The sequence below is a fragment of the Sus scrofa genome, chromosome 1 (assembly GCF_000003025.6).
Source record: "Sus scrofa isolate TJ Tabasco breed Duroc chromosome 1, Sscrofa11.1, whole genome shotgun sequence".
Taxonomy (NCBI): domain Eukaryota; kingdom Metazoa; phylum Chordata; class Mammalia; order Artiodactyla; family Suidae; genus Sus; species Sus scrofa.
In genome coordinates, this window is record NC_010443.5 from 216204445 (window position 1) to 216230415 (window position 25971).

The 25971-nt window shown below is 35.8% G+C and overlaps 1 protein-coding gene across 4 annotated transcripts in view; it reads left to right on the forward strand.

The window, feature by feature from the left end:
* The window catches only part of KIAA2026 (KIAA2026 ortholog), a 113237-nt gene extending 91523 nt beyond the window's left edge, over positions 1–21714 (forward strand). For all 4 annotated transcript variants that reach the window (XM_003121915.5, XM_005660127.2, XM_021063912.1 and 1 more), the window contains 3 exons: positions 10429–10544; positions 15595–15785; positions 17456–21714. In XM_003121915.5, the coding sequence (XP_003121963.3) occupies positions 10429–10544; positions 15595–15785; positions 17456–21060 (3912 nt within the window). In that variant the 3' untranslated portion in view covers positions 21061–21714. The remainder of the gene's footprint in view (positions 1–10428; positions 10545–15594; positions 15786–17455) is intronic.

The following is a 25971-nucleotide window of genomic DNA, read 5'->3' on the forward strand; positions in this document are numbered from 1 at the left end:
CCAAATGTCAGTTGTACAAAAATTGCAAAACCCTGACATATGTCTTGTGTTTGCTCAGGGCCCTATTCTTTTATTTTGTCTGCTGCTGCCAACTTACTATGGGGAGAAGACAAGTTGATGTTTTGAAAGTTAAGAAATCAGTGAAATCATACACCAAATTTCATGATTGAGAGTATTTTATTTCTAATTATATATATCATATATTTCTAATTAAGATTTGTATTTGATGGGACTTGTAAATAGCAGTATTAACCTTTACCCTTTATGATTCTATAAGATAGTTAAAAGAATTCAGATCCATCTCAGCTATCTTCAATCCATTATGATTTGTGGCCTCTTTTAAATATGTTCACCGTTTACCTTTTACCTTTAGTACAGGAAATGAAATTATAAATAATATGGTTGTATATGTATTTTCTTTGTCATTTTTAGAAATGTAATGTATTCTTTAAAAGTAAAGATATGGTAAGGAATGATACATAGGTAAATGGTAAAATATAGTCAGTTTATGTATGAAACTTCACTTATATGAGTTTATATGAACCCCCAAAACATACTTGCATATAGTAAAAGCTTTATATAAGGCAAAGAAATTATTATATATTAATCTTATTTTCTAACATCTGTAACAAAGAAATTTTACTCTCCTATAGTATAGGATTATGGGATTTTTCCCTCTTCCCTCCATATAGCATTTGCTTACAGTGAGGAATCAAATCAAAATTATTTTATAGCCATCTATTTAGAGTAAAAAATTCCATTTTACTACAGTGTAGGGAACTTTAGATTCATTCAGAATCTTGCAAATGCCCTAATTAACTGATGTAATGGTTTTAATTGTAAATATGGTTGCAGTAATCTCTAACTTGTCCTTAAATTAATTTTAAGTTTTTCAACAATTACATCATTATGTATCTTATTTTCTTATTCTACATATTTTGGTAAATTAATGGTTGACAAAGCTGAAAACTATCTCAGCTGTTGGAGGGGTTACTTTAAATAGTCATGTTTAAAGCTTTCAAAAAATTTAAATAACCTTTTGGAAACCCTCTACAACAAATAAAATAAATTTCTATATATGTCATATTCTAGTTTTATTCATACGACTAATACTTACTCATTGTCTTCTCTGTGCTGTGCATAGTACTAGGGAACTTGGTAAAAATCCAGAGACTGGGAGTTCTCATTGTGGCTCAGCAGAAATGAATCTGACTAAGAACCTTGAGATTGCGGTTTCAACCCCTGGCCTTGCCCAGTGGGTTAAAGATCTGGTGTTGCCGTGAGCTATGGAGTGAGTAGGTCTCAGATGTGACTCAGATCTGATGTGGCTGTGGCTGTGGCTTAGGTGGGCACTTGTAGCTCCGATTGAACTCCTAGCCTGGCAACCTCCATATACCATGGGTGCAGCCCTAAAAAGCAAAAAAAAAAAAAAAAAAAATTCAGAGACTGAAACATAGTCCTTATCCTCAAAGAATTCACTTACAAAGAGCTTCAGATTTTTATCCCCAACCCTGGTGAAAAAATTTTAATTTTAAGCAGGATTTGGTTGGTCTAGCTCCTGTCCTTTTATAACAGACTTAATCTTTTATTTTATTTTCAAGGGTTTTTTTTTTTTATTCACAGGTCACCAACACTCCAGACACTTCCTTCACTTCCCTTAATCACATGTTTATATATTATAGTTTGGGAGTAAAGTGGGAGGGTAGATAACACATGGACTGTATGAAGAATCAAATATTAAATGTTCAAAATAATAGGAAAAAAAGATGACAGGAAATATGAAACAGAACAATAGCTGACTTGTAAGATAAAGCTTCAGTTGACTGTTGTCACTGAATTATTGTCTGAGAATGCATTATCTTCATTTGTCTGTGGTAAGTCTTAATTATGGGCATTTTTTTTTTTTGCAATTTAATAACTACTATGCTCAACTAAGAACTAGATTTTAACCCATGTTAATTGTACTTACTAAGTTTCAACTTACTGCAGTTTGTCATAGAATGTATCACATCAAGGAAATTTTCATTAAAAACAATATTTGAACATCTTTCTTCCAAGGAAAGTTCCAATTAAAAGCGGTAAGTGTTGTATTTTTAAATCAGCCAGAGAATTAATGCTGCATACTCCCAGCATGGAGTGAGCTTCCAAAAATTGAACTAGGTGACAGATCCTTCTATAGTTGGAGCTTCATAGTGTGGCTTTTATAATTTGCCTTAAACTGTTCTGAATTATCACACATACTTATTCCAACCTGAGTAACAATTTAAATGGAAAATATTTTTCAAGGCCCCAAGCAAATTTGCATTATTTTCTATGTAATAGTTACTTTACTGTATTTCACTGCCAAGAATTCTGGAAAATTGAATTTCAATCCATGGAGTGCTTAAGGTCAAAAATTGAGCTCCATGTCATTTGGTTTTATTACATTACATAAGATATCAAAAGCTTTGGAAAGCCCCTAAAATTTAAAGATAGAATAGTTCAATACCTTTTGTGAACTGGGAAAAAATATCATCAAAAACTGAAAGGATTGAAACTTTCCTATCATTTTATCAAGCATTGTAGGAAAAGATAAAAATGATCATTATATATTGAAGGTAAATTAACCCAAAGTCTATCAGAGAGTAAAAAGGAATCTAAATAGATCTGTAGTTCTGCCATGCCTGCAGCATGTGGAGGTTCCCAGGCCAGTGATCAAACCGATGTCACAGCAGCGACCCAAGCCACTGCCATGATAGCACCAGATCCTCAATCCACTGTGCCACATGGGAACTCCTTGAAGCAGTTTTTGTAATGAAGATGGGATGCTGACTAGTAGCAGGTGCTTTTAATTAGGACAAGAGTACTTAAGGCAGATTTATTACAGTTGCAGGAAGTATTGGTAAACAATTGAAAAAACCTACAAAAGCATATTTTAGGAGTCCAAAGATACTAGTAATTGGTAATAACCGCTTAATATAGGATCATATAATCTGCTGTAAAATATGAAATAATAACTGGTTCATAGTGATGACCTAAGTCATCAAGAATTAGGAGTCCCCATTGTGGCTTAGCGGGTTAAGAACCCAATATAATGCCCTTGAGGATATGGGTTTCATCCTGGTCTTGCTCAGTGGGTTAAGGATCCACCGTTGCTGCAAGCTGCTGTGTAGGTTGCAGATAACAGCTCAGGTCCGGCATTGCTATGGCAATGGCTTAGGGCAGCAGCTGCAGTTCTAATTCAACCCCTAGCCTGGGAGCTTCCATATGCCACAGGTGTAGCCTTAAAAAGAAAAAAAAAAAAAAAAGAGAGAAAGTTAAATTATCATTGTGTGCTCAAAAAATCTTGAAGATATATATGTGTGTATGTATATATGTATATATGGAACATTGCTATCAATTTTAAAAAATCTTTTGCAGCCAAGTAGAAAATCTCAGCTAAGAAATTTGCTTATGTAGTTTGAATACTTTCTTTGGGCTTTCTCTCTGCTAGGCATTATGACAAAGCCTGAGGAAGTAAAAATAAGTAGGATACTGAGCCTGCTTTTAAAATAGTCCCAGTCTTAATTTCACTTAATATGGACATTTTATGCTCTAATGATACCAAATGTAATAATCCTTAGTGATTCAGATTATGTACTGGATTGCTTGAGAACCCACCTGTGATATCAGGTATTGATTTGATTAAATTTTATTAACTTCTTTGCTACCACCAATTTACTAAAAAGGATCATATTTAGATACTTACCCAGTGGTTAATTTCTAGTCCAAGATGTTTTTTTCTTTGTGAATGAAAATCAGTTACATGCATATTATTAGATTTTCTTCCCCAATAATAGTAACTACTCCACTTTACAAAGCCAAATGACACTAAAACTTCCAGTATTATCACTGATGTGTTTGTTCATCTTCATGCTTTCTAGTTCAGTGCTAATGTAGAAGTATGATGGAAATGTTGTACATGTGTGCAGTGTGGGGTTCTTCAAAAAAATACTTTCCTTTTCTATTGAATTTGTCTTGAGAGAATGAGTGAGTACCTCAAGAGAAAATACTGGTATATGATACGGTAGTTCATATTAGAATCTCTGGCAGTGTTAAAATATTTTTTACCCTTTTCCATACTAATATGCAAACATTTCACTATACTGTCAAACTAGTATTTTTTCAAGGGACTGTATACCAAAAGGTGAATGCAATGTTTTACCCCCAAAACTATGAATATACTAATATGGTAGTAGTTTCTTCAGGTAAGCAATAAGAAGAAAATGTAAATACTACCTTTTTACTTGATATTATTTGATTTAGGGAAATGCCAAATAGATTATTAAAATGCTTAATTACAGTTAATTTGAATTGTGTTGTGTTTTTATACATTTAAATTTAAATTATTTGCAGCATACCTTTGGGTATTGCTAGTGATTTTAAATGAGACATCTTTGTATACAAATCATTTGGCTTTTCTAAAAGTTATTTGAGTTTTATTTGAAAAGCATGATTATATTATTGTGTAATCCTTTTCTACCATGTGATTTATATCTGTGATAAGAACCAGGTCTATAGGAAAAAATATATTGTCATATGATCTTTGTTTCTGTGTTCTGGAACATATTTATAAGTAAAAGCATGTAGAAAAAGAGCATTGATGCCTTTTAATATACATTGTGTTTTTGTACTGTTCTTTTTAATAAAAATTATCTTTTTATCATCTTCACAATAATACCCTTTCAGTTTTGAAAAGCGCCCTTTATGTATTTATATACAATGTTAATTTTTCTTCATATAACTGTTGATACCTGTTGTTTAAATGTAATGTTACAAAAAAATCTATGTAAGTAACATAGTTATTGTGTAAACAAATTACTTTCACCTAACTTTAACATTCAGAGTATCTGAACTTATTAAAATGTGCAAAAGATCCATGGTGATGATACATTTAATAAATCTGGAGGAGTTCCCATTGTGGCAAAGCAGAAACGAATCCCACTAGGAACCATAAGGTTGCGGGTTTGATCCCTGGCCTTGCTCAGTGGGTTAAGGATCCGGCGTTGGTGTAGCTGTTGGTGTAGGTTGCAGATGTGGCTTGGATCTGGCTTTGCTGTGGCTTTGGCGTAGGCCAGCAGGTACAGCTCAGATTAGACCCCTAGCCTGGGAACCTCCATATGCCGTGGGTGCAGCCCTAAAAGAACAAAAGACAAAAGTAAATAAATAAATCTGGAATTTATTTGTTTTCCTCTTTTCTTCCTTTTAGATGTTCAGTGTCCCCAGCATCAGTAGATTGCCAACTCCCTCTCCTTGTAACACCCCAGCCAGCATTATGCTGGTGCTGTCATACCTATCCCAGACTATTGCAGCAGAATGGAGATGTTCTTTAGTTGTAAGGTAAGTTTCCCTCCCCACTCATTTCACACACATAGACTTAGCTTTTCATTTTACAATATTGTGCAGTTTTATAAGTTTTTTAAAAATTTCTTTTATGGTTCCTTTGGTTATTAACATACCACATTGAAAAACTTATACAACTGCGTAATATAATAAAGGACTTACCTTGTGACCATAGACCAGCTCCTCTTTGTAGTAACCCCTTTGAGGTTATAAAACATTTCTTGTTTGGCAGTTGGGGCATCTCATGGAAAGGGAGCTGGCAATCTGCAGCTGCTGTGGACATTGGATAAAAAGGTATTGGGAGGTAAGCCTTAAATTTAAACCGTTATTATATGCCTTTGGTTTCCATGGTATATGCTTGAATTCATACTTTATGTTAAACTTGATAGTAAATTTGTAAAAGAAAAATATTCTCTTTTTTTTTAAGTGACCCCAGTAAATTTCTTAATTTAAGTTCACATAACACATTGGGGTTGTTTTAGAAATAATTTTTTTATCCCTGAAAATAGTGAGAATTCTAACATTAAAAATAGTTCATTTATCGCCATATTCAAATACCTGTTTGTAAAGAAAAGTCAAGACTAAATTTATGTAAAGTTTATTAAATACATTTTTTTATTAGAGAAGCAATTATAACACTGTTCCACAAATAACCATTTGCTTAATCTATGTCTCATTGTCACATTTGAGTCTGTATTGATCAGTGCAAATAAAGAGTATAAGAGCCTTTCTGATTTACATTATATCCATAGTCTCTGTTACATGTTTGTATGTGGGAAGCTTGCTGTTTTACTTCTTTTATTTATTTATTTATTTATTTAGTCTTTTTGTCTTTTTTTAGGGCTGCACCCATGGCACTTCTTTTATTTATTTATTTATTTTGTCTTTTTGTCTTTTTTTAGGGCTGTACCCATGGCACTTGGAGGCCCCCAGGCTAGGGGTCCAATTGGAGCTGCAGTCGCCGGCCTACACCACAGCCACAGCAACGCAGGATTGAAGCCGCATCTGTGACCTGCAACACGGCTCACAGCAACACTGGATCCTTAACCCACTGAGTGAGGCCAGGGATCTAACCCTCAACCTCATGATTCCTAGTCAGATTCCTTTCTGCTATGCCACAGCAGGAATGCCTTCCTTGGTTTCTAATTCACTTTTAGACTTTATATCACCATCGTTTCAAGTACTGTTATAATTAAATTTTAGAGATTTTAATGTTTGCATTACAGAGATGGCTACATGTTAATGTGGAAACTTATATATACAGTCTCTTTCTTCTTTAGGAATTGTCTGTGTATAGGCCAAGAGAGATAGCATGTTGTAGTGGAAGGAGAGTGTATTTTAGCATTTAGGAGATCTTGAATTCTAGTCTTGAGTCTTCCACCTAAGGGAACTTCCCTGTTTACATTAGATACTTTCCTTCTGTAAAATTGTGTTGTCTGTGTTTCCTTTTAGCTTTAATAATTTCATCCTAGGAGTTCCTGTCGTGGCGCAGTGGTTAACGAATCCGACTAGGAACCATAAGGTTGCGGGTTCGGTCCCTGCCCTTGCTCAGTGGGTTAACGATCTGGCGTTGCCGTGAGCTGTGGCGTAGGTTGCAGACGCGGCTCGGATCCCACGTTGCTGTGGCTCTGGCGTAGGCCGGTGGCTACAGCTCCGTTTCAACCCCTAGCCTGGGAACCTCCATATGCCGCGGGAGCAGCCCAAGAAATAGCAACAACAACAACAGCAAAAAGACAAAAGACAAAAAAAAATTAAAAAATAAAAAAAATAATAATAATTTCATCCTAGAATAAATATGATAGTTGTTGTTAGTTTCTCCTTTATTTGTGTATGTAAATAAAGTTGATCACTTTTATTTAAAGTTTAGGAAATATTTGCTTGATTTTAAGTAGTTTTTTATATTAGATCCAAGTTAAGGGAGATTATTACTATTTGAATAACTTCATTTAAAAATTCATAACTTCTGTTCATTAGTTTCATTGTATACTGTGACACTCTTGAGACCACCACTAGGTAGAAAGAGACATGCTGTTTAATTCCTTCTGGGTTGTATTGACCAAAGAAGATAATAAATGAAATAAGCAGTATGAGTTTCTCTTTTACTTTCAAGTGATTAAAGTACCTTACTACTTTAAACACCAGTAGCAGAGCAGTGATTCTGAACTCTTAAACCTGTGCCCTCTTTTGATAGACATAAAAACTGTACATACATACCTCCTGGCAATAGAGGTGTCCTTCGTTGAAGTCATTGTGTCCTTTATATGTATCTTCTAGTTAAAGCATTTTATCAGTTTTACTTCCTATAGTTTGTTATGAATAAACCTTTTGTTTTCTAAATACAGAATGATTAAATAGGCATTTTAAATTATAAATGAGAAACCAATACCATCACTACCCCACGTTGAGAATATGAAATATAAAGAAAAGGAGGAAGGCCAAAAAATATATATAAAGTTAGAAAGCCTTAGAGATTTCCAAACAAATCAGTTGATAAGACAGCATTATCTAACTAATTTATATGACCACTTCCCTGTGTACACTCTGTTAGTTCAGTAGTATATTTGTATATTATCTGGGCACTGGATTAATTAAAATTTAATAGCAAAAATAAAACCAAAAGCTAGGATCTTACTAATATTTTTAAAACTCTTTCCTGTGAAAATTAGTGTTGTAATTTAGTAGGCAGACACAAAGCTGATAAATATCTTGAAGTAGTATAACAGTCTCCCTCTTCTGTGCCTCATCTACCTAGTCATTAAAATCCCATAATACTGATAGTTCTGCATTTCCTATCCCATCACCACCACACTAATCCAAATAGCAAGCATACTGCCCAGGTTAACTCTGCATATGTCATTTCCCCATATAACTCCTAGTTAATAAGGAATTCAACATACCTGGTACCCTGTGGCCTTTTATACTTTTCCAATTAATTATATACCATGAAGAGAATATTCTCCCCACCTTCATTCCTTATACTTTTCCTCTTTCTGTTCTCTTTAGCTTAGGTATAGTTAATTTCTATTCTCACTATTTCATTTTTGAGCCAAATAGAAACTGTGATGTAGAAAAAATAATGTTGTTGATATGCCTCATTAAAGGAAAAAAATCCTCATCTACCTATTTTCTATTTTTTGTTGGGACAAAATCTTTCCTCCTTCCATAAAGGATTTAGGATGGCTATTATCTGCCTTTTCGTCTTCCTTAGTTAGTTTTCCATATATGAGTGTTATTTCTTGCTCAGTTTTGTTGTTTATCATAGTTTTGTTTTCATGGGTTAAAATAAGCACTTTACACTATCATAACATTTCTTTGAAAAAAATAAACTGGAGGTATAACTCAGTTGGGTCCTTTTAGAAAGATTTTGACAAGAGGGAAGGTCTGATCAGGTTAGTGTGTTGTATGAAATAAAAATTAATTTTTCTTGAAATTTTTTCACAATACTGTAATTTGTTGTACCACTCAGAATCCACAAAAATTAGAAAGCCTAGGTTCCATACTCATTATGAGCGCATACACATGTAATTTTACCTCTTCCTACTCTTCTAATAAACAATTTCCCTTCTAAGGTATAAAAATCTTAGAGTTAGAAATGTAATTGTTTATTTTTAGGTACATAAACATTCTGTTGGTATAAAGCACAAAATTCTAGGGAGTAGGAAATACACTGTTGTTAACCTAATTTTATATGTGTGTAAAATTTCCTTTACTGAGGAAACGTTTTAGATATATATAAAGTTGGGAAATTTATGCAGATGTAGAATATGCTTTGCTCTAGGGGGTGTTTATTTTTCTGCCCTAATGTCCTACCAATGTGCATGTTGACTCAGAGTTCCTGTTGGATGAAATCTAACTTTACACAGGTTAAATATGATCTGTAACGTATATAGTCGTTTGTCTTTTGTTATAAAAGAAGCAGCGTAAGTGGACTATTATATGGTATATAAATTATGTCTCAAAGCTTTTACCAAGTAAAAAAGAAATAAAGCATGTTTATATTACTGTAAAAGGTGGTGATGGTGGTGGTGGTGATGTTGGTATTAGATGTACATTAACATTATGGAGAAATGGAAGGTGGCTATCTAAAGATTTAGCATCTATAACCTTTTTGTTCCTATGGTACCCAATAATTTTATGGGTACTGGTGAAATGTGTCTTTATTAGAGCTTTTTATATCCTGTGTCAGATCCAATTTATGCAGTACAGTTGTGAAGAGGTAGATGACTATATCACTATAGTTCTAAAGAACTTAGACTCAACCAACAGACAGATCTGGTTCAAGTCACAGAAACTTAAACAAGTAATTTAATCTTTCTGAGCCTTGGTTTCATCATTCATTAAGACTAAAAATGCCCCACTTCAGAGGGCTTTTACAACCACTGGTATGCATGCACTCTCATGATCACTCACTCTCCTTTTCTGTCTCTCCCTCTCTGTCCATCTGTCTCTCCTTGTCTCTTCTCTCCATGTATAAATAAAATACTTAGGATAATACTTAGCAAATAAAGGGGTATTGGAAATTATTAACCCTTAGTGTAGCATTATGGTATTGAAAATGATGACCACTTGTTTTTCTGTGTGGAAAAATTTTTAAATGAAATATTTGTAATATATCCTAAGAAAGTTTGTTAAGACTGTTTTTGGATATGGTAACAGTTCTGGCTTTTTCCTTTTTACCCCCAAACCTTTTGGAAAAATGACAAAAACTTTACAGAAATGAACCATATTGTTCACATCTATATAAGTATTTGTATCTTTACATGTATTTTAGTGATTTGTTAAAATATTTATAATTGAGCCAATTCAAAACTTCAAAAAATTTTTTGTTTCATGGTTTGATTAAATGGGTTTTAGATTTCTCCTGTAAAATTGAAAATACTGAAAGTATATCAAAGAAGATTTATTGTAGGATATTTTCCTCCTTTCTGCAACCTTCTGAAGAAGAGATACTTACTCAATGGGTATTAGATTTTTTTTTTTTTTTTTTTTTTTTTGCTCAGAGAATAAGGCTTGGCATTTACTTTTAGTTTGAATCTAAAGAATTTATTTTTAAAATTATGTTTTTAGGGCAAATGGTATCATCGGAGGCAAGCTGTAAAAGAATTGCATAGTACATTGATACGTCTTTTAAATGAATTGTTGCCATGGGAACCAAAGTTAATGAAAGCTTTTCAAAGAAACAGGTAAATCAAGCTTTATTATCTGTTTTACTTATTATACAGCTGTTAACTTACGATTGTGGAAAGTGTCCTGGAATCATTTAGTAATTTTTCATTGATTTGTAATTCACCATTTTTGAGCACCTACTATGGGCAAGGCACTTCCTAAGCCCTGATAGTGTTGATCAAACAAAATCCCGATTGCATGGTTCATATTCTTTTTTCTCCAAATTTTTTCAATGTGATAAAACACACAAATAAAATTTACCGTCATTAACTAGTTTTAAGTGTGTAGTTCAGTGGTATTAAGTACATTCATGATGTTGTGTTACTATTACCCCATCCACCTCCACAACTCTTTTATCTTGTGAAACTGAAACTCTCTAGCTATTAAACAAAAACTCTTCATTCCCTTTCTCCCCCTTGTTCCCTGGCAACCACCATTCTACTTTGTTTCTCTATGATTTTAATTACTCTGAGTACCTCATATCATACAAAGTCTTTATCTTTTTGTGGCTGGCTTTATTTCACTTACCATAATGTTCTCAAGGTCCATCCTTGTTGAAGCATATGGCAGAATTTACTTCCTTTTAAAGGCTGAATAATATTCCATTTATGCATATACCACATTTTGTTTATCCATTCCTCTGTAATGGTCATTTGGCTGGCTTTCATGTTTTAGCTATTATGAATAATGCTGCTTTGAACATGGGTATACAGATACATCTTCAAGACCCTGCTTTCAAACTTTGGGAGTACAGACCTAGCAGCAGAATATGGTAATTCTACTTTTAACTTTTTGAGGAACTACCCTACTGTTTTCTACATTGTATACAATTTTTACATTCCCTTCAACAGTGCACAAGGGTTCTAATTTTCCCACATCTTCACCAACATTTGTTTTTTTGTTTTGTTTTTTAATAGCCATCCTAATGAGTATTAGGTGGCATATCATTGTAATTTGGAATCGCATTTACCTAATGATTAGTGAAATTGAGTATCTTTTCATGTGCTTGTTGGCCATTTGGAGACTTTTGTTGGTTCAGTCTCCTTAGTAGTTGTAAATCTATTCAGATTTTTTGTCTCTTCATGGTTTAGTCTTTGTAGATTTTCTGTTGCTGGGAATTTGTCCTTTTCATGTAGGTTAACAAATTTGCATACAGCTATTCACAGTACTCATAATCCTTTTTATTTCTGCAGAATCAGTAATAATGGTCCCACTTTTATTTCTAATTTTAGTCAATTGAGTTGTCTGTCTCTCTTTTTTTTTTAATGTAATGTTTGAATGAGGGTAAGGACTGAACCCACATATTCATGGGTATTAGTTGCATTCTTAACCCACTGAGCCACAGTGGGGACTCTGAGTCTTCTGTCTTTAATTAGTCTGTCTAGCTAAAGGTTTATCAATTTTGTTGATCCTTTCAAAGAACAAACTTTTTGGTGTCATTGATTTTCTCTATTACTCTATTTCATTTATCTCTGATCTAATCTTTTCTTTTGCTAGCTTTGGGTTTAATTTGTGCATCTTTTTATACTTCCCTAAAGTTTGAAGTTAGATTACTGATTTGAAATCTTTCTTATTTTTTAATATAAGCATTTACAGGTATAAATTTCCCCCTTAGCACTACTTTTTCACTGTGCCCCATAAGTTTTGGTATGTTGTTTTTTCGTCTTCATTCATCTGTATTTTCCATTTTCCCTTATGATTTCTTCTGTATTGGTTGTTTAAGAATGTGTTATTTAATTTCCACAAATTTGTGACTTTTCCAGTTTTCCTTCTGTTATTGATTTCTAACTTTATCTGTAGCTTACATTCTAATGGAAGAAAACAGACAAACTCAAATTTCAGATGGAGATAAGTGCTGTGAAGAAAAATAAAAAGTAGGGTAATGTGAAGAAAAATAAAAAGTAGGGTAAGGGGAATAGGAAATGCTTAGATTGGATGGGGTAATGGTTGCTCTTTTACCAGGGTGTCAAAGAAAGCTTCCCTGATGAGCTGATGTTTGAATAGAGAAAAAGAGGGAGAGGGCCATGTGGATATCTGAGGGAAAAGAAGATGCAGAAGCCCTAAGGCTGAAAGCGTGTTTGACATTTATGGGAAATGCAAAGGGGCAAGAATAACCAGAGATGAGTGAATGAGGAGGAAGTAAGAGTCAAGAGTCAGAGAAGTATAGGGAAAGGTAGCCAGATCACGTAGGTCTTTAAGGACTTTGGTTTTTCCTCGAAGATAAGCCATTGAAGTACATGATCTGACTTATGTTTTAAAATACTCTGCCTACTCTGTTGAGATTAGTGTAGTGCGGACAGAGATAAAAGCAGGAAGTTGAGTTACACAATAGCAGTAGTCCAGGCAAAAAAATGATAGTGGTCTGGATCAGGATAATAGCAATGCATATGGCAAGGAGTGGGTGGATTCTGGATATATCTTGTATGTAGGATGGGTAGAATTTCTTTAAAGCCTGGATACATAGTGTGAAAAAAAAAATGAGGAGAAAGATCACGCCCATTAATTTTTACCTAAACAGCTGGAATAATGGAATTGCCATTAGCTGAGATGGGGAACCAAAGAGTAGCAGGTTTTGAGAGGGGGATGGATTCAGGAGTTTGGATTTCAGCATGTGAAGTTTGATATGGCTTTTAGGCATCTAATTGGAGTCATTGAGTAGGCAGTTTAGTGTATAAATCCCAGTTCAAGAGAGTAAGATAGACTGGAGGTATAAATTCACATATGGATTATATTTTAACTATGAGATGGTGGAAATCACGTAATATGAAAGCATAGGTAAGAGAGATTGAAACCTGGGACGTCCCAACATTGGTAGAGCTGATAGGATTCAGCGGAAGACACTGAGAAGGAGTAATCAACAAGATAGGAGCATAACCAAGAGTGGTGTGTTAAAAACCAGGAAAGAAAATGTTTGAAAAAAGAGGCTGCTCATGATAGATTGAGGAAGATGAGAACTGAGCTTCATTATTAAATATGGCAACATCATTGATGACAACAATTGAACTGTGTTGATCAAGATATGGATAAAAGGAAGTTCCCATCGTGGCACAGCAGAAACAAATCCGGCTAGGAACCATGAGGTTGTGGGTTTGATCCCTTGGCCTTGCTTAGTGGGTTAGGAATCCGGCGTTGCTGTGAGCTGTGGTGTAGGTCACGGACGTGGCTCAGATCTAGTGTTGCTTTGGCTGTGACATAGGCTGGCAGCTGTAGCTCCAGTTAGACCCCTAGCGTGGGAACCTCCATTTGCCGCAGGCACAACCTTAAAAAGCAAAAAAAAAAAAAAAGATAGGGATAAAAGTCTTAGGAGTCTGTTCAAAGGAATTAGAAGAGAATATTTGGAGTTTTTCTATAAGGTAGAGCAGATAAATAGGGCAGTACCTGGAAGAAAAAGTTACAGTCAAGAGAGGGTGCTTTCATTTTTGTTGTTTGTTTTTATTAATGGAAGAAATAATATGTTTTTATACTAATGGAAATGATCTAATAGGCAGAAATGCACTCAAACAAAGGAAGGGACATTTGATTGTTATTTTTGAGTAGGTAAGGGAGGATGTGTAAGTTTGAGAGTTCAGCGTTGATAGGAAGATGAAAGCTGAGTACAGATGAAGGGCTTAAATTTTAGATGAGATGTGAGCATGTGAGAGTTCCTGTCTAATTCCTTCCATTTTCCTTGAAATAAAGAGCTGAGTCATTAGGTGAGGCTGAGAAGATGACTAAGAAGGGAAGAACTTTATGCTACCCTCATATAGATATTTCTAAAAGGAAATTAACTTTACAATTATCTTTTGGTAACCCATTCTAGTATCTTAAAGCCCTCATCTGCTCTTAAAAAAAAATTAAGCAATAATTAAAACATAAATAAATTGAGAATAATTATTAACCAACATTTGTTGAATATTTAAGTGCCACACATATCATGAGGTAAGTACTATTATTAAGCCCCATTTTACAAATAAGTAAAGTGATACTTGCCCAAAGTCTTACAAGTGTTAAGTGACATAGGTGCGATTGAAACTCCAATATTCACAGATAATTTATGCAAAAATAAATTGGAGAATGTATTCAGATTTTTTTAAACAAAAATAAAGGGTAAAAGTAGAATGGAGAAGCTCAGTTGAAAACAAAAATGATACTAAAAGATCCCTAAAATATCATGTAATCATTTGGAAATGTTTCTGTCTCTCCATAGTTTAATAGAAACTAGATATTTTCATATTAAAAGGATCTCTGAAAGATCGCATTTCAGCTTCATTCCCCTATGCTTAATTAAGAAAAAAACTCTTGAGACCTAAAGGTTTAGATATGATTGCTCTCAGGATTAAATGATGGATTATTTTTGTTTGTTATTCTTTGTATAATAGTTAAAAGTAATAGATACTATTTCTTAGAATTTTTTGATGAACTTTTTAAAATGACCTTTTAAACTGTATTATAATCAACAATTTTAAGACTTTCTCAAATCTATTTCCAGCAGTGTAGCTAGAAAAAAAATTACTGTTCTCTCATTTAATAGGTCTAATGGCAGCCTTTAGAACAACAAATATGTGGTATGTTTAAGCACTTTATTCTGAAATTACAGATGTAATCTTTTAAGTTCCTTATACCTACACCAAGTGTTTTGTCTTCTTGAACAAGAGTCATTGGCATCTTAGACACACTTGAGATTAAAACATAGCTTTAGTAACTTAATTGAAAATACTAAAATATATATATTTAAAATGTTAAAAGAGGAGTTCCCGTCGTGGCTCAGTGGTTAACAAATCCGTGAGGTTCTTGTTGCAGGTTCTATCCCTGGCCTTGCTCAGAGGGTTAAGGATCCAGCCTTGCCCGTGAGCTGTGGTGTAGGTTGCAGACGCTGCTCAGATCCCACATGGCTGTGGCTCTGGCATAGGCCAGTGGCCACAGCTCCAATTCAACCCCTAGCCTGGGAACCTCCATATGCTGCAGGAGTGGCCCAAGAAATGGCAAAAAGACAAAAAAAAAATTTAAAAAATTAAATGTTAAAAGTTACTTTAGCGTCCAAGAGTTTAATACATATGTTTTGTTTGCTATGTTGGGATTTTATTTCAGGAGTCGCCTAAAGAAAGACTATGATGATTTCAGAAGACAGCCTGATCATGATAAATTTACTAGAGAACTATGGACTGCTGAAGAAGGTGAAGGAGATGCTGGAAAAGAATCTCCTAAAGTAGAAATCAGTAATAAGTCCATAGATTCCATAGAACCTCTAGACATTCTGGAAAAAGATCACTTTGATTCAGGTAGGCATTCAAACTTTATGTCAATATCTAAGTCACAAAGAAAAGTTTTAGTATCTTTTGCCCAAGATAAAGGATAATCTGCTTAATGAAGTTTATTGATTAGGGAAATCTGAGGTGTTTGAAGGTGTAGTAATGTCTTATTAAAGATTCTTCGGGAGTTGCTGTCGTGGCTCAGTGGTTAACGAATCCGACTAGAAACCATGAGGTTTTAGGTTCAATCCCTGGCCTCGCTCAGTGGATTAAGGATCCGGTGTTGCTGTGAGCTGTGGTGTAGGTCGCAGATGCGACTCGGATCCTGGGTTGCTGTGGCTGTGGTATAGGCTGGCAGCTACAGCTCTGATTAGACCCCTAGCCTGGGAACCTACATATGCCACGGGAGCAGCCCTAGAAAAGGTAAGAAGACAAAAAAAAAAAAAAAAAAAAGTTCTTTGGAGTCATTATTAAAGTTCTAGGCATTTCTGGAACTAGTGCCTGACTCCACACTGTAGACATGTTATTGCTTATTACAGACCACACATGCTTGATGTGCATTCCCTTTGAAAAAGGTTTATCTTGGAATTCCTGTCGTGGCTCTGCAGTTAATAAACCTGACTAGGATCCATGAGGACACAGAGTCAATGTGGTATAGGTAGCAGATGTGTTTTGGATCTGGTGTTGCTGTGGCTGTGGTGTACGCCAGCAGATACAGCTCCAATTTGACCCTTAGCCTGGGAACCTCCATATGCCGAGAGTGCGGCTCTAAAAAGACAAAAAATAAATAAATAAATAAATAAAATAAATAAATAAATAAATAAAATAAAAGGGTTTATCATTCTCTTTTTATTATTATTGTTTTTGAAGCACTGTGTCTGATATTTTCTTTAAATGGAGCTTGGCAAGTGGCTAGTAATTTTGAAGATTTTTTAAAATACGGATCACCAAGGTCAATAGCCTAATAGGATCAGAGTGGACACCTCATTCTAATAAGGAGGCTGGATTAGATTATCTGTAATTCATTTCAACTCATAAGATTGTATATATTATTTCATAAGTCTAGTCAAATAAATTTCTTTAGTTACATAAAAAGTATGAAAATTTTGGTTAGAAATATATTAACCTATTGTTTTCCATGTCTTTGGTTAATTGAGAAAATAACTTCTCATCAGCCCACTTTGAGCAGATGTGAACATAATTTTTTTTACTGTAGGAATAATTAAACACCAGAAAAAACTGGACATTTTTCGTTCTTTAGAGTCTCTCTCTAAAAGTAGATAATATGAAGAACCATCTCTTTTTGATATCAAGGTTTCCCTATCTAGAAGGTGAGAACTAGACCAGATTTTTTCCAAATCTAAATTCTGACCCCTGGTGCTGGCTTAGAGAGAGAGCTAGCAACTCTCTTTAAAAGACGTCGTTTCCTTTTACACTTGCATTGGCAGCAGAATTTGACCAAAAATAATTTTGTCATTAGTAATATGTTGTTCTTAGGAATGGTTACAGTATTCAGGATTACCTTGCTTAAGTCACTTAACTTTAATTTCCATCAGTGGTACTGAGACTTTTGAATCACCCTACAAGTTTCTTAATAAATTGCTGGTTCAAAGGTTGACTTTCTTTTTTATAATTGATCTTACCATTGCTATTCAGTTGCTGTTGTATATAAACAAAATGCTTGTTTTTATAATTTTCAGATGATATGAAATTGTCAGAAACAGATTTTCCTGTGGCCAGAAGCAAGTTGTTGAAAAAGGAATTGCCTTCTAAAGATGTACCGAAGACACTGCCTAAAACACTTAAACGACAGTCCAAACAAATTAGCTATTTGGACGATAGCACAAAAGAGCTTTCCCCAAGGAAGAAAGCGAAGTTAAGCACAAATGAGACAATAGTTGAGAATGTAGAAGGTGATATGCAGATTGACTCTTTGAATCAATCAAAGCATACAGAGCCACTTTTTCCAGAGTCACTTGCCTCATTGGATTCAACACCAGTGTCTACTCTTCAGAAAGGGACCAAACCTATTCAGGCCTTGCTTGCAAAGAATATTGGGAACAAAGTGACCTTAACAAATCAACTGCCCCCTTCCACAGGTAGAAGTGCCCCTGCTATGGAAAAGCCAGTTATATCTCCTCCAGAAGCAAGCCCTATAAAGCCAGCATTGACCTGCCACACCAGTACGAAAGGTCCTTTACAGATGGTATACAAAATGCCCTGTGGCCAGTGGTTGCCCATAGATCTTCATAACAGCTCTGTAAAGATTCAGATGCAACCCGTGCTAGACCCTAAAACAGGAGAAAAAATGATGCAACAAGTTCTCATTCTTCCTAAGAATTTTGTCATTCAGCACAAGGAAGGGAAAGCAATTGCAAAAGAAATACCACCACTTCAACAAAAAGGTACAGAACAACATGTTTCATCTTTCCCACAGACAGCAAATGTAAATTCTTCTTTAACATCAATTCTTATCAGCGCAGCAGGAACTACCCAACTACCTAATACAGTTTTCAACAACACAATTTCACCTTTGATGAATGTGAGTAGTTCTAGACCACAGCCTCTGTCACCTGTAACCTCCACTAGTAATTTATTAACACCGCCAGTTAAGACTAGCCAGAGTGAGGCAGGAAAAGGCAAGAATACAATTTCAGCAGCCACATTCTCCCAGCCCATTGCTTCACCTACCATTTCCTCAACAATTCAGTCTCAGTTATCAGTAACAACACTAAGTGGATCTACAAATTCCAGTAGTTCCCTCAACAGTTTTGCACAACAGACTGCTGATTCTTCTGAAGCAAAGCAAGAACTGAAAACTGTGTGTATAAGAGATTCACAGTCAATTCTTGTTAGGACACGAGGTGGGAACACTGGAGTTGTAAAAGTACAGACCAATCCAGATCAAAATTCACCCAGCAGTTTATCTTCAAGTTCGGTTTTTACTTTTGCTCCTCAGCTTCAGGCATTTCTGGTGCCAAAATCAACAACTTCATCATCCTCTGCTTTTTCACCAGTATCTGCAACAACTACTACATCTAGTCTCCCACCTTTTGGCCAGACACCTACTTCTGTTTCCATTCCAACTGGCTTTAATACATCCGCAGGGAAAAATCTTAAACTTGCATTAAGCCAACCTTCCTGCAGTGGTAATTTAGGGCACATGATAGATAAAACTTCGCTCATGCCCTCCTCTCCCTTAAAGTCCTCTGTTTCTTCTAGCACTCTGCAACCATCAACAGTAAATTTTGGACAAACCAATGCAAATGTTACTTATACTCCAGCTAAACAGCAGCAAGTAGATTATTTCACAAAAAGTCACCCTGTTACAAGATCAGAAGCAACAGCAGGAACAAATGGAGATCTGATCAGTGGGACTCCAGTTCAGAAACTTATGCTGGTGTCGGCTCCGTCTGTTCTTTCTGGCAGTGGAACTACAGTTAATGTGACACTTGCACCAACTTCTACAGGTGTGTCTGCCCAGAAATTAGTTTTTATTAATACTGCGATTCCCAGTGGCACTTCAACCCCAACTATTGTAGCAGAACCACTGAAGCAAACTCTTGGTCCTCCATTGAATAAAACATATGTTAAGACTTCAGAGCAGCCCCAGATAGTACTAATTCCATCTACAGTGGGAACACCAATAAAAATAAATTCATCGCCAACTGTGTCTCAGATAAAAGATGTGAAAATTGGGCTAAACATAGGCCAAGCAATTGTAAATACTTCAGGCAGTGTGCCAGCTATACCATCAATTAACATATTGCAAAATGTAACCCCAAAAGGAGAAGAAAAAAGTACCAAGGGCTATGTTTTGCCATTTTCAACAAGTGGTAATTCAATTCCAGTAAGCTCAAATTTTGTGAGTCAAAATATCACTCCTGTTAATGAATCAGTGGTTTCTGCAGCAAGAACAGTAAACATGTTTTCAGTGACAGGAGCAAATGTATCTTTGGGTTCTCTTTCAGTGACCTCAACCTCTGCCTCAGTTGGGACACGACCTCCTGTTTTAGTCAGTGGAAATGATACCTCTTCAAGAATTATGCCTATCTTGTCAAATAAACTTTGCACATCAAATCTCGGAAACACTGTGGCTATATCAACTGTGAAAACAGGACATCTTGCATCATCTGTTCTGATTTCAACTACACAACCAACAGTGTCTCCTAAATGTTTAACATCAGCTTTGCAAATCCCTGTTACTGTTGCCTTGCCTACACCTGTGACTGTATCCCCTAAAATAATCAACACAGTTCCACAAGTAGCAACAGTACCAGGAGCCACACGTTCTGTATCTCTTTCCAAAAGACAGTCTCGGACTTCTGTCCAGGTGCAGTTTCAGTCACCAGGGGTTTCAACTACAGTGCCAACAAATATAAATACAAATAAACCTCAAACTGATTTCCCATCCCTTTCACCGAATCCAGGTAAAATAATGAACATCTCCAGTTTTGCTTCTCTGCCAAACCAGCAAATGTCCCCTGCTTTTGTAAAATCAACCCCTAGTTACAATTCTGCTCCATGTGGCCCTGCCATTCCCACTGCTACAGCACCATCAAATGTAACCAATGTGGTAGGAGGTCAGTTTGGTGAACCTTGTATTCAGCAAAAAATAGTCATCAATACCAGTACACCTTTGGCACCTGGTACTCAGATCATGATTAATGGAACCCGGTTTATTGTTCCACCACAAGGTCTTGGAGCTGGCAGCCATGTTCTCCTTATATCTACTAATCCAAAATATGGGACTCCCTTAGTTCTTAACAGTGGCCAAGGCATGCAGCCTATACCAGTAGATAACCAGGTCCAGAAGATCACGCTGGCATCAAATAATTCTTTAAGTGGGCAACCTATAAAACATTCTCTAAGAAGCTCTACAAAAATTGTAAACTCTCTTGGGAATACAGGCTCTCTACCCACGGTACATGCTGTACCACAGATCATAAACCCAACTTCTAAAGTTTCTGTCCCACCTCCTGCACCAGCAGTGTCACTGACTTCAGTAATTAAGTCTCCTCCAGCTACTCTTCTGGCTAAGACATCTTTGGTTTCTGCCATTTGCTCTAGTAATCCTCCACTGCCAAGTAGCACTTCAGTATTTCATTTGGACACATCCGTCAAAAAATTGTTGGTCAGCCCAGAAGGAGCCATTTTGAATACCATTAATACTCCAGCATCTAAGGTTTCTTCACTCTCTTCATCACTCTCTCAAATCGTCGTATCTGCCAATCGAAATCCTGCCTCTGTCTTCCCTGCTTTTCGGTCACCTGGCTTAGAAAAGCCTGACACAGCTGCATCTTGAATTTAGACTAAACGAGCCAGTTTTTAAATAATGGGGCATTGTTTTGACTCCCATAAAAATTTTAACTGTTTAGTATACTGTTGGAAACATACTATACATTGTGTGTGTGTGTGTGTGTATGTGTGTTTTAATGTATCTTTTTATTAGCTTGCAACAAGGATTTGTTTTTATTGGGAAGGGAAAAATCTGTTCCATTTCACTCATTGGTATGAGTAGGTTTTCAGAGGTTATTTGTTTAAAATAAACAAACTAGTCAGGACGTACCTGTCTGTATAACATAAAAAAGTCAAGTTTGACTAGTTTGGAGTAAGCTAGCCTTTTGCACACTTGCATTGACATGTTTCTTCTTGAATTTGGACTGTTGCAGCGTGTATCTATGATATGGTATTCTGTCATTAGTGAAATCTTATTTTTGTTTCTGTAAAAAAAATATATATATATTTATGCATTGTGAAAATGCAGTCATGTGTAAAATTGTACATATTCCTAAATCCCTAACAGCCTGTACTAAACTATATGTACAAAGAACTATGCTGTCTTATTTATGTTTTGTTTACATAATGTATAGTTTTTTAAGTATTTTAGTAATTTTGGACCAGTGAACTGTTAGCAACAATGCAGAAGAATCTGCACGTAATAAACTGAGTTGCTGTATTTCTTTGTTGGAATACCATTTTTAAAGTGCGTTCTTGCTCCATTGAAAGATTACAAACTAAAAAATGACAGTTCTTTACAAAAAAGGAATTTACGTTAGGAAATTTGAATTAATAATAGCATTTTAACAAAGCATTACAGTTGACAAACTTTACTTCCACATATTTCATTTTCATAGTACTCTTGAGAGGTTAAATGGTGTGTCCAAGGTCACTCAACTAATGGGTGGTACGGCCAGTATGTGATCCTGATGCTTTAAATCATTTTTCCTTAACTTTTACTTCTTTCCACCTTTTCCTGTCAGTTTTAGAAACACCTTGGATTTCAGGGGGAAGTGGTGATACTTGAAGTACATTACATTGTATATACATGGTGTACAATAAATGAATGTATTTAGTATTCAACTTTTAAAACAACCTAAGACAGTTCATCTTTTGTTTGAAAAGAATCTCTAAGCCACTTCTAATAACTAATTTACTGAATTTCTTTTTTTTTTTTTTTTTTTTTTTTAGGGCCACACCTGAGGCATATGGAGATTCCCAGTCTAGGGGTCGAATTGGAGCTGCAGCCACTGGCCTACACCACAGCCACAGCAACACAGGATCTGAGCCATGTCTGTGAACTACACCACAGCTCACAGCAATGCCGGATCCTTAACCCACTGAGCCAGGCCAGGGATCAAACCCGCAACCTCATTGTTACTAGTTGGATTCGTTTCTGCTGCGCCACAATGAGAACTCCTGATTTACTGAAATTCTTATGACCCACTTTAATATCAGTTATTATTAACTCATCATTGTTAATGATCATTGTAAATCAAAATTGTAATGTGACTTTCCAAGCTCTATGTGATCTGATGAACCTTTAAAGTCCCTTTTAAGTCTAAGCAGACCTAAAAGCCCTGCTTACAGCTTAGAAGCCCACTTCATTCTATTCCTGCTTACCTCTCCAGCTTCATTTCAGTTGACCTCTGCCCTTGCTTACTGTACACTGATTTTCTTTTGGTTCCTAGAAGGTTCCAGACCTCAAGATCTTCCCATATATTCTTGTTGACATAATGTTTCACTATAGGTTCTCATTACATAAGCCCCTCTCCTTATCCCAGCCAGCATCATGGTGTTGCAGTCACTCAAGGGATTGAGGTCATAGAGTGAGGAATACCTAATAATCCTTCACAACTGTAATGAAATTATCCATATGCAATTATTTAATGCCTGTCATCCTTAAAAAGAGACTCTTGTCAGTCATCTTCATCGTCACTCCAGTAACTGACAAATAGTAGATACTCAACATATACTTATTTGTTGAGTTGGAAATCTAGTTAGCTTTTTTTCTTTCCAGCCACACCTGCAGCATATGGAAGTTCCCAGGCCAGGGATCAAATCTGAGCCACAGCTATGACTTAGGCCACAGTTGGAGCAACACCAGATCCTTAACCCACTGAGCCAGGCCAGGTATCAAACCCATACCACCGCAGAGACAATGCTGGATCCTTAACCTGCTGCACCACAGTGGGAGCTCTTCTAGTTAGTTTATTTTTTTTTAATACCCCATTTCTTCCTACAAATTTTACTAAATTAATGGATTTATATCATCAAAAAGTCAAATTCTTTTTCCTTTGCCTCAAGTTTGGTTAGGTCATGTGGATTTCTGGGATCTTGGCCAAAGAGTACAAAGTCAAATTCCTCAGTGTTCGGTGTTTAAGTATTCTTTAAAGGTCATCCATTACTACATTCACATCAAGGAAGAAAAGTCACCTCAGTCCTACCTGAAAGGCTTCAATGTGTGTGTTGCCACATTTAGTAAACAATAATTAGGCCATTTAGATGTCAGCATTCAGTATCATTTTAAATGCTAAGTTAAAACGATGAAATAACATGCTTCCTTCTGATGTGTTAGCTGTTTTTTCTCATTACCTATGATCTTCTCTACAAAAAAAAATTCCTGTAATTTATATATATATATATATATGTGTGTGTGTTTGTATGTGTAGATATATATATATATATACATACACACATACACAATACAATACTACATGGCTATTTAGAGCCATGCTTTCATTCCAAGGTTTCAGTTTTAATTGGTGTATTTAATAATTGACAGCAATTGCTTTTATGATCAAAGTGCTGTGTATAACATACTCTAAGATAAATGAAAATGTTTACTTGATCCAGGATGTCATTGACTTGGAATTTAGAAATATTTGATGTTAAAAGCTTGAGAAGGAAGCAGGTTCTGAAAGTGATGTAAGAAATCTGATGAGTTTAGTTTTTCAAAACTACACTGTAGTTTTGAAAAACATAGAAATGATAGACAATTTACCTTAAGTTCCAAATTTGTTTGGCTGTTACCTGAACCTGAAGCCTCATTGTCACTATGATGCTGTCCTCTAACCCAGGTATTTTTATTCAGTTCAAAAAGCATTTGCTACTCATGCCATAGTGCTTAATATTTGCTTCTTTATTAACAAGAAAAATGAAGGGCATGGCATGGTTCATGTACTTAGAGTCTAAGTTGGAGACAAAATCTGTGAAAAAAAATTGCAGTTAAAAAATAACATGGGGTTCCCATTGTGGCTCAGCAGTAACAAACCCAACTAGATTTGATCCCTGGCCTCACTCACTGGGTTAGTGTCCAGTGTTACCAGTGTGGTCACAGATGTAACTCAGATCTCATGTTGCTGTGGCTGTAGTGTAGGCCGGTAGCTGTAGCTCCAATCTGACCCCTAGCTTGGGAACTTCCTGTGCCTCATGTGCGGCTCTAAATGCAAAATAATAGTGTATGAAGAAGTACTAGAGAACTAAAAGTACATGTTCTTATGTATATAATCATTCTTAATGTAGTTAACAAATTCAAAACAAAATTACCAACATAAAGTCAAATTCAGAAAGTTGTATATTCATTCTGCACATTTACTGAGAACCATATAGTTCAAAAGATGTTGTGGGAACAGCATAGATAAGTAAGATCCCATCCTTGTCCTCAACACAAAAATCAAAAGAATATAACAAAAGTAATTGTCAGAAGAATAAAGATAAAAGAGTTTCAGTAGGGAGGTGCCAGAGGTTTCATACAGGATGTGGCATTTGTGATGGGAAGTGTATTTAGAACCAAGCCTGCAAAGACCAGTGTCAGAAAATCACAAGGAAGTTAACCATATTGTATATTTGAAAGTTGCTAAGGGAGTAGATCTTAAAAGTTCTCATCACACACAAAAAATTGTATAGCTGTGTGGTGATTAATATTAATTTAGTATCGTTATTTGTCAGTGATACCTCAATTTCTGGAACATACAGAGAACAGAGCTATTGAGTTTGAATGGAACATATTATGGATTAAGAGAACTAACGGGGAATGATTAAAAAAATAGGTTGGAAAAAAAAATGGAGTTCTCATTGTGGCTCAGGGGGTTAACCTGGCTAGTATCCTTGAGGATGTGGATTGTGGGTTTGATATCTGCCTCACTCAGTGAGTTAGGGACCTGACATTGCCACAAGCTGTGGCATAGGTCACAGATGCAGCTTAGATTCGGTGTTGCTGTGGCATAGGCCAGCTGTAGCTCAGATTGACCCCGGGCCTGGGAATTTCCATATGCCACAGGGGTGGCCCGAAAGAGAAAAAAACTAAAAACAGTAGGTTGAGTTGGGGAAATGAACTGAAAAGTATGCTGAAAGTAACTGGGGAGCTACTGGGCACACGTGGCTATCTAGATTTGCAAAACACTATCGTAGGAATTATAATTCTATCAAACTTCAATTTGAGCAAACGTAGCATCAGTTAAGTAAAAGCAGTTGAACTGAAGAGGTTTTTTTTTTTTCTTTTTAAGGTCACACTTGTGACATAAGGAAGTTCCTGGATCAGGGGTTGAATAGGAGCTCCAGTTGGGGCCTACACCACAGCAACACAGGATCTAAGCCACATCTGTGACCTACACCGCAGCTTACAGCAACACTAGATCCTTAATTCACAGAGCAAGGCCAAGGAATGAACCCACATCTTCGCAGAAGCAATATCGGGTCCTTAATGCACTGAGCCGCAGCAGGAATTCCTGAAAAGATATAATTTAAATTATTTCTAAAGAGAGAAAACGCAGTCAGATATCATGCTATGGATGTTTAGGAGTTGGCTATGTAAACCTTAATCAAACCTGCAGGTGATGTTTATCTTGAGCCCCTACAGCTTAACCCTCTCCCTTTGACGACTCAGGAAGTCTGATACTCTCCCACCTCTGCCCAGGGCTGCATGTGGAAGAGT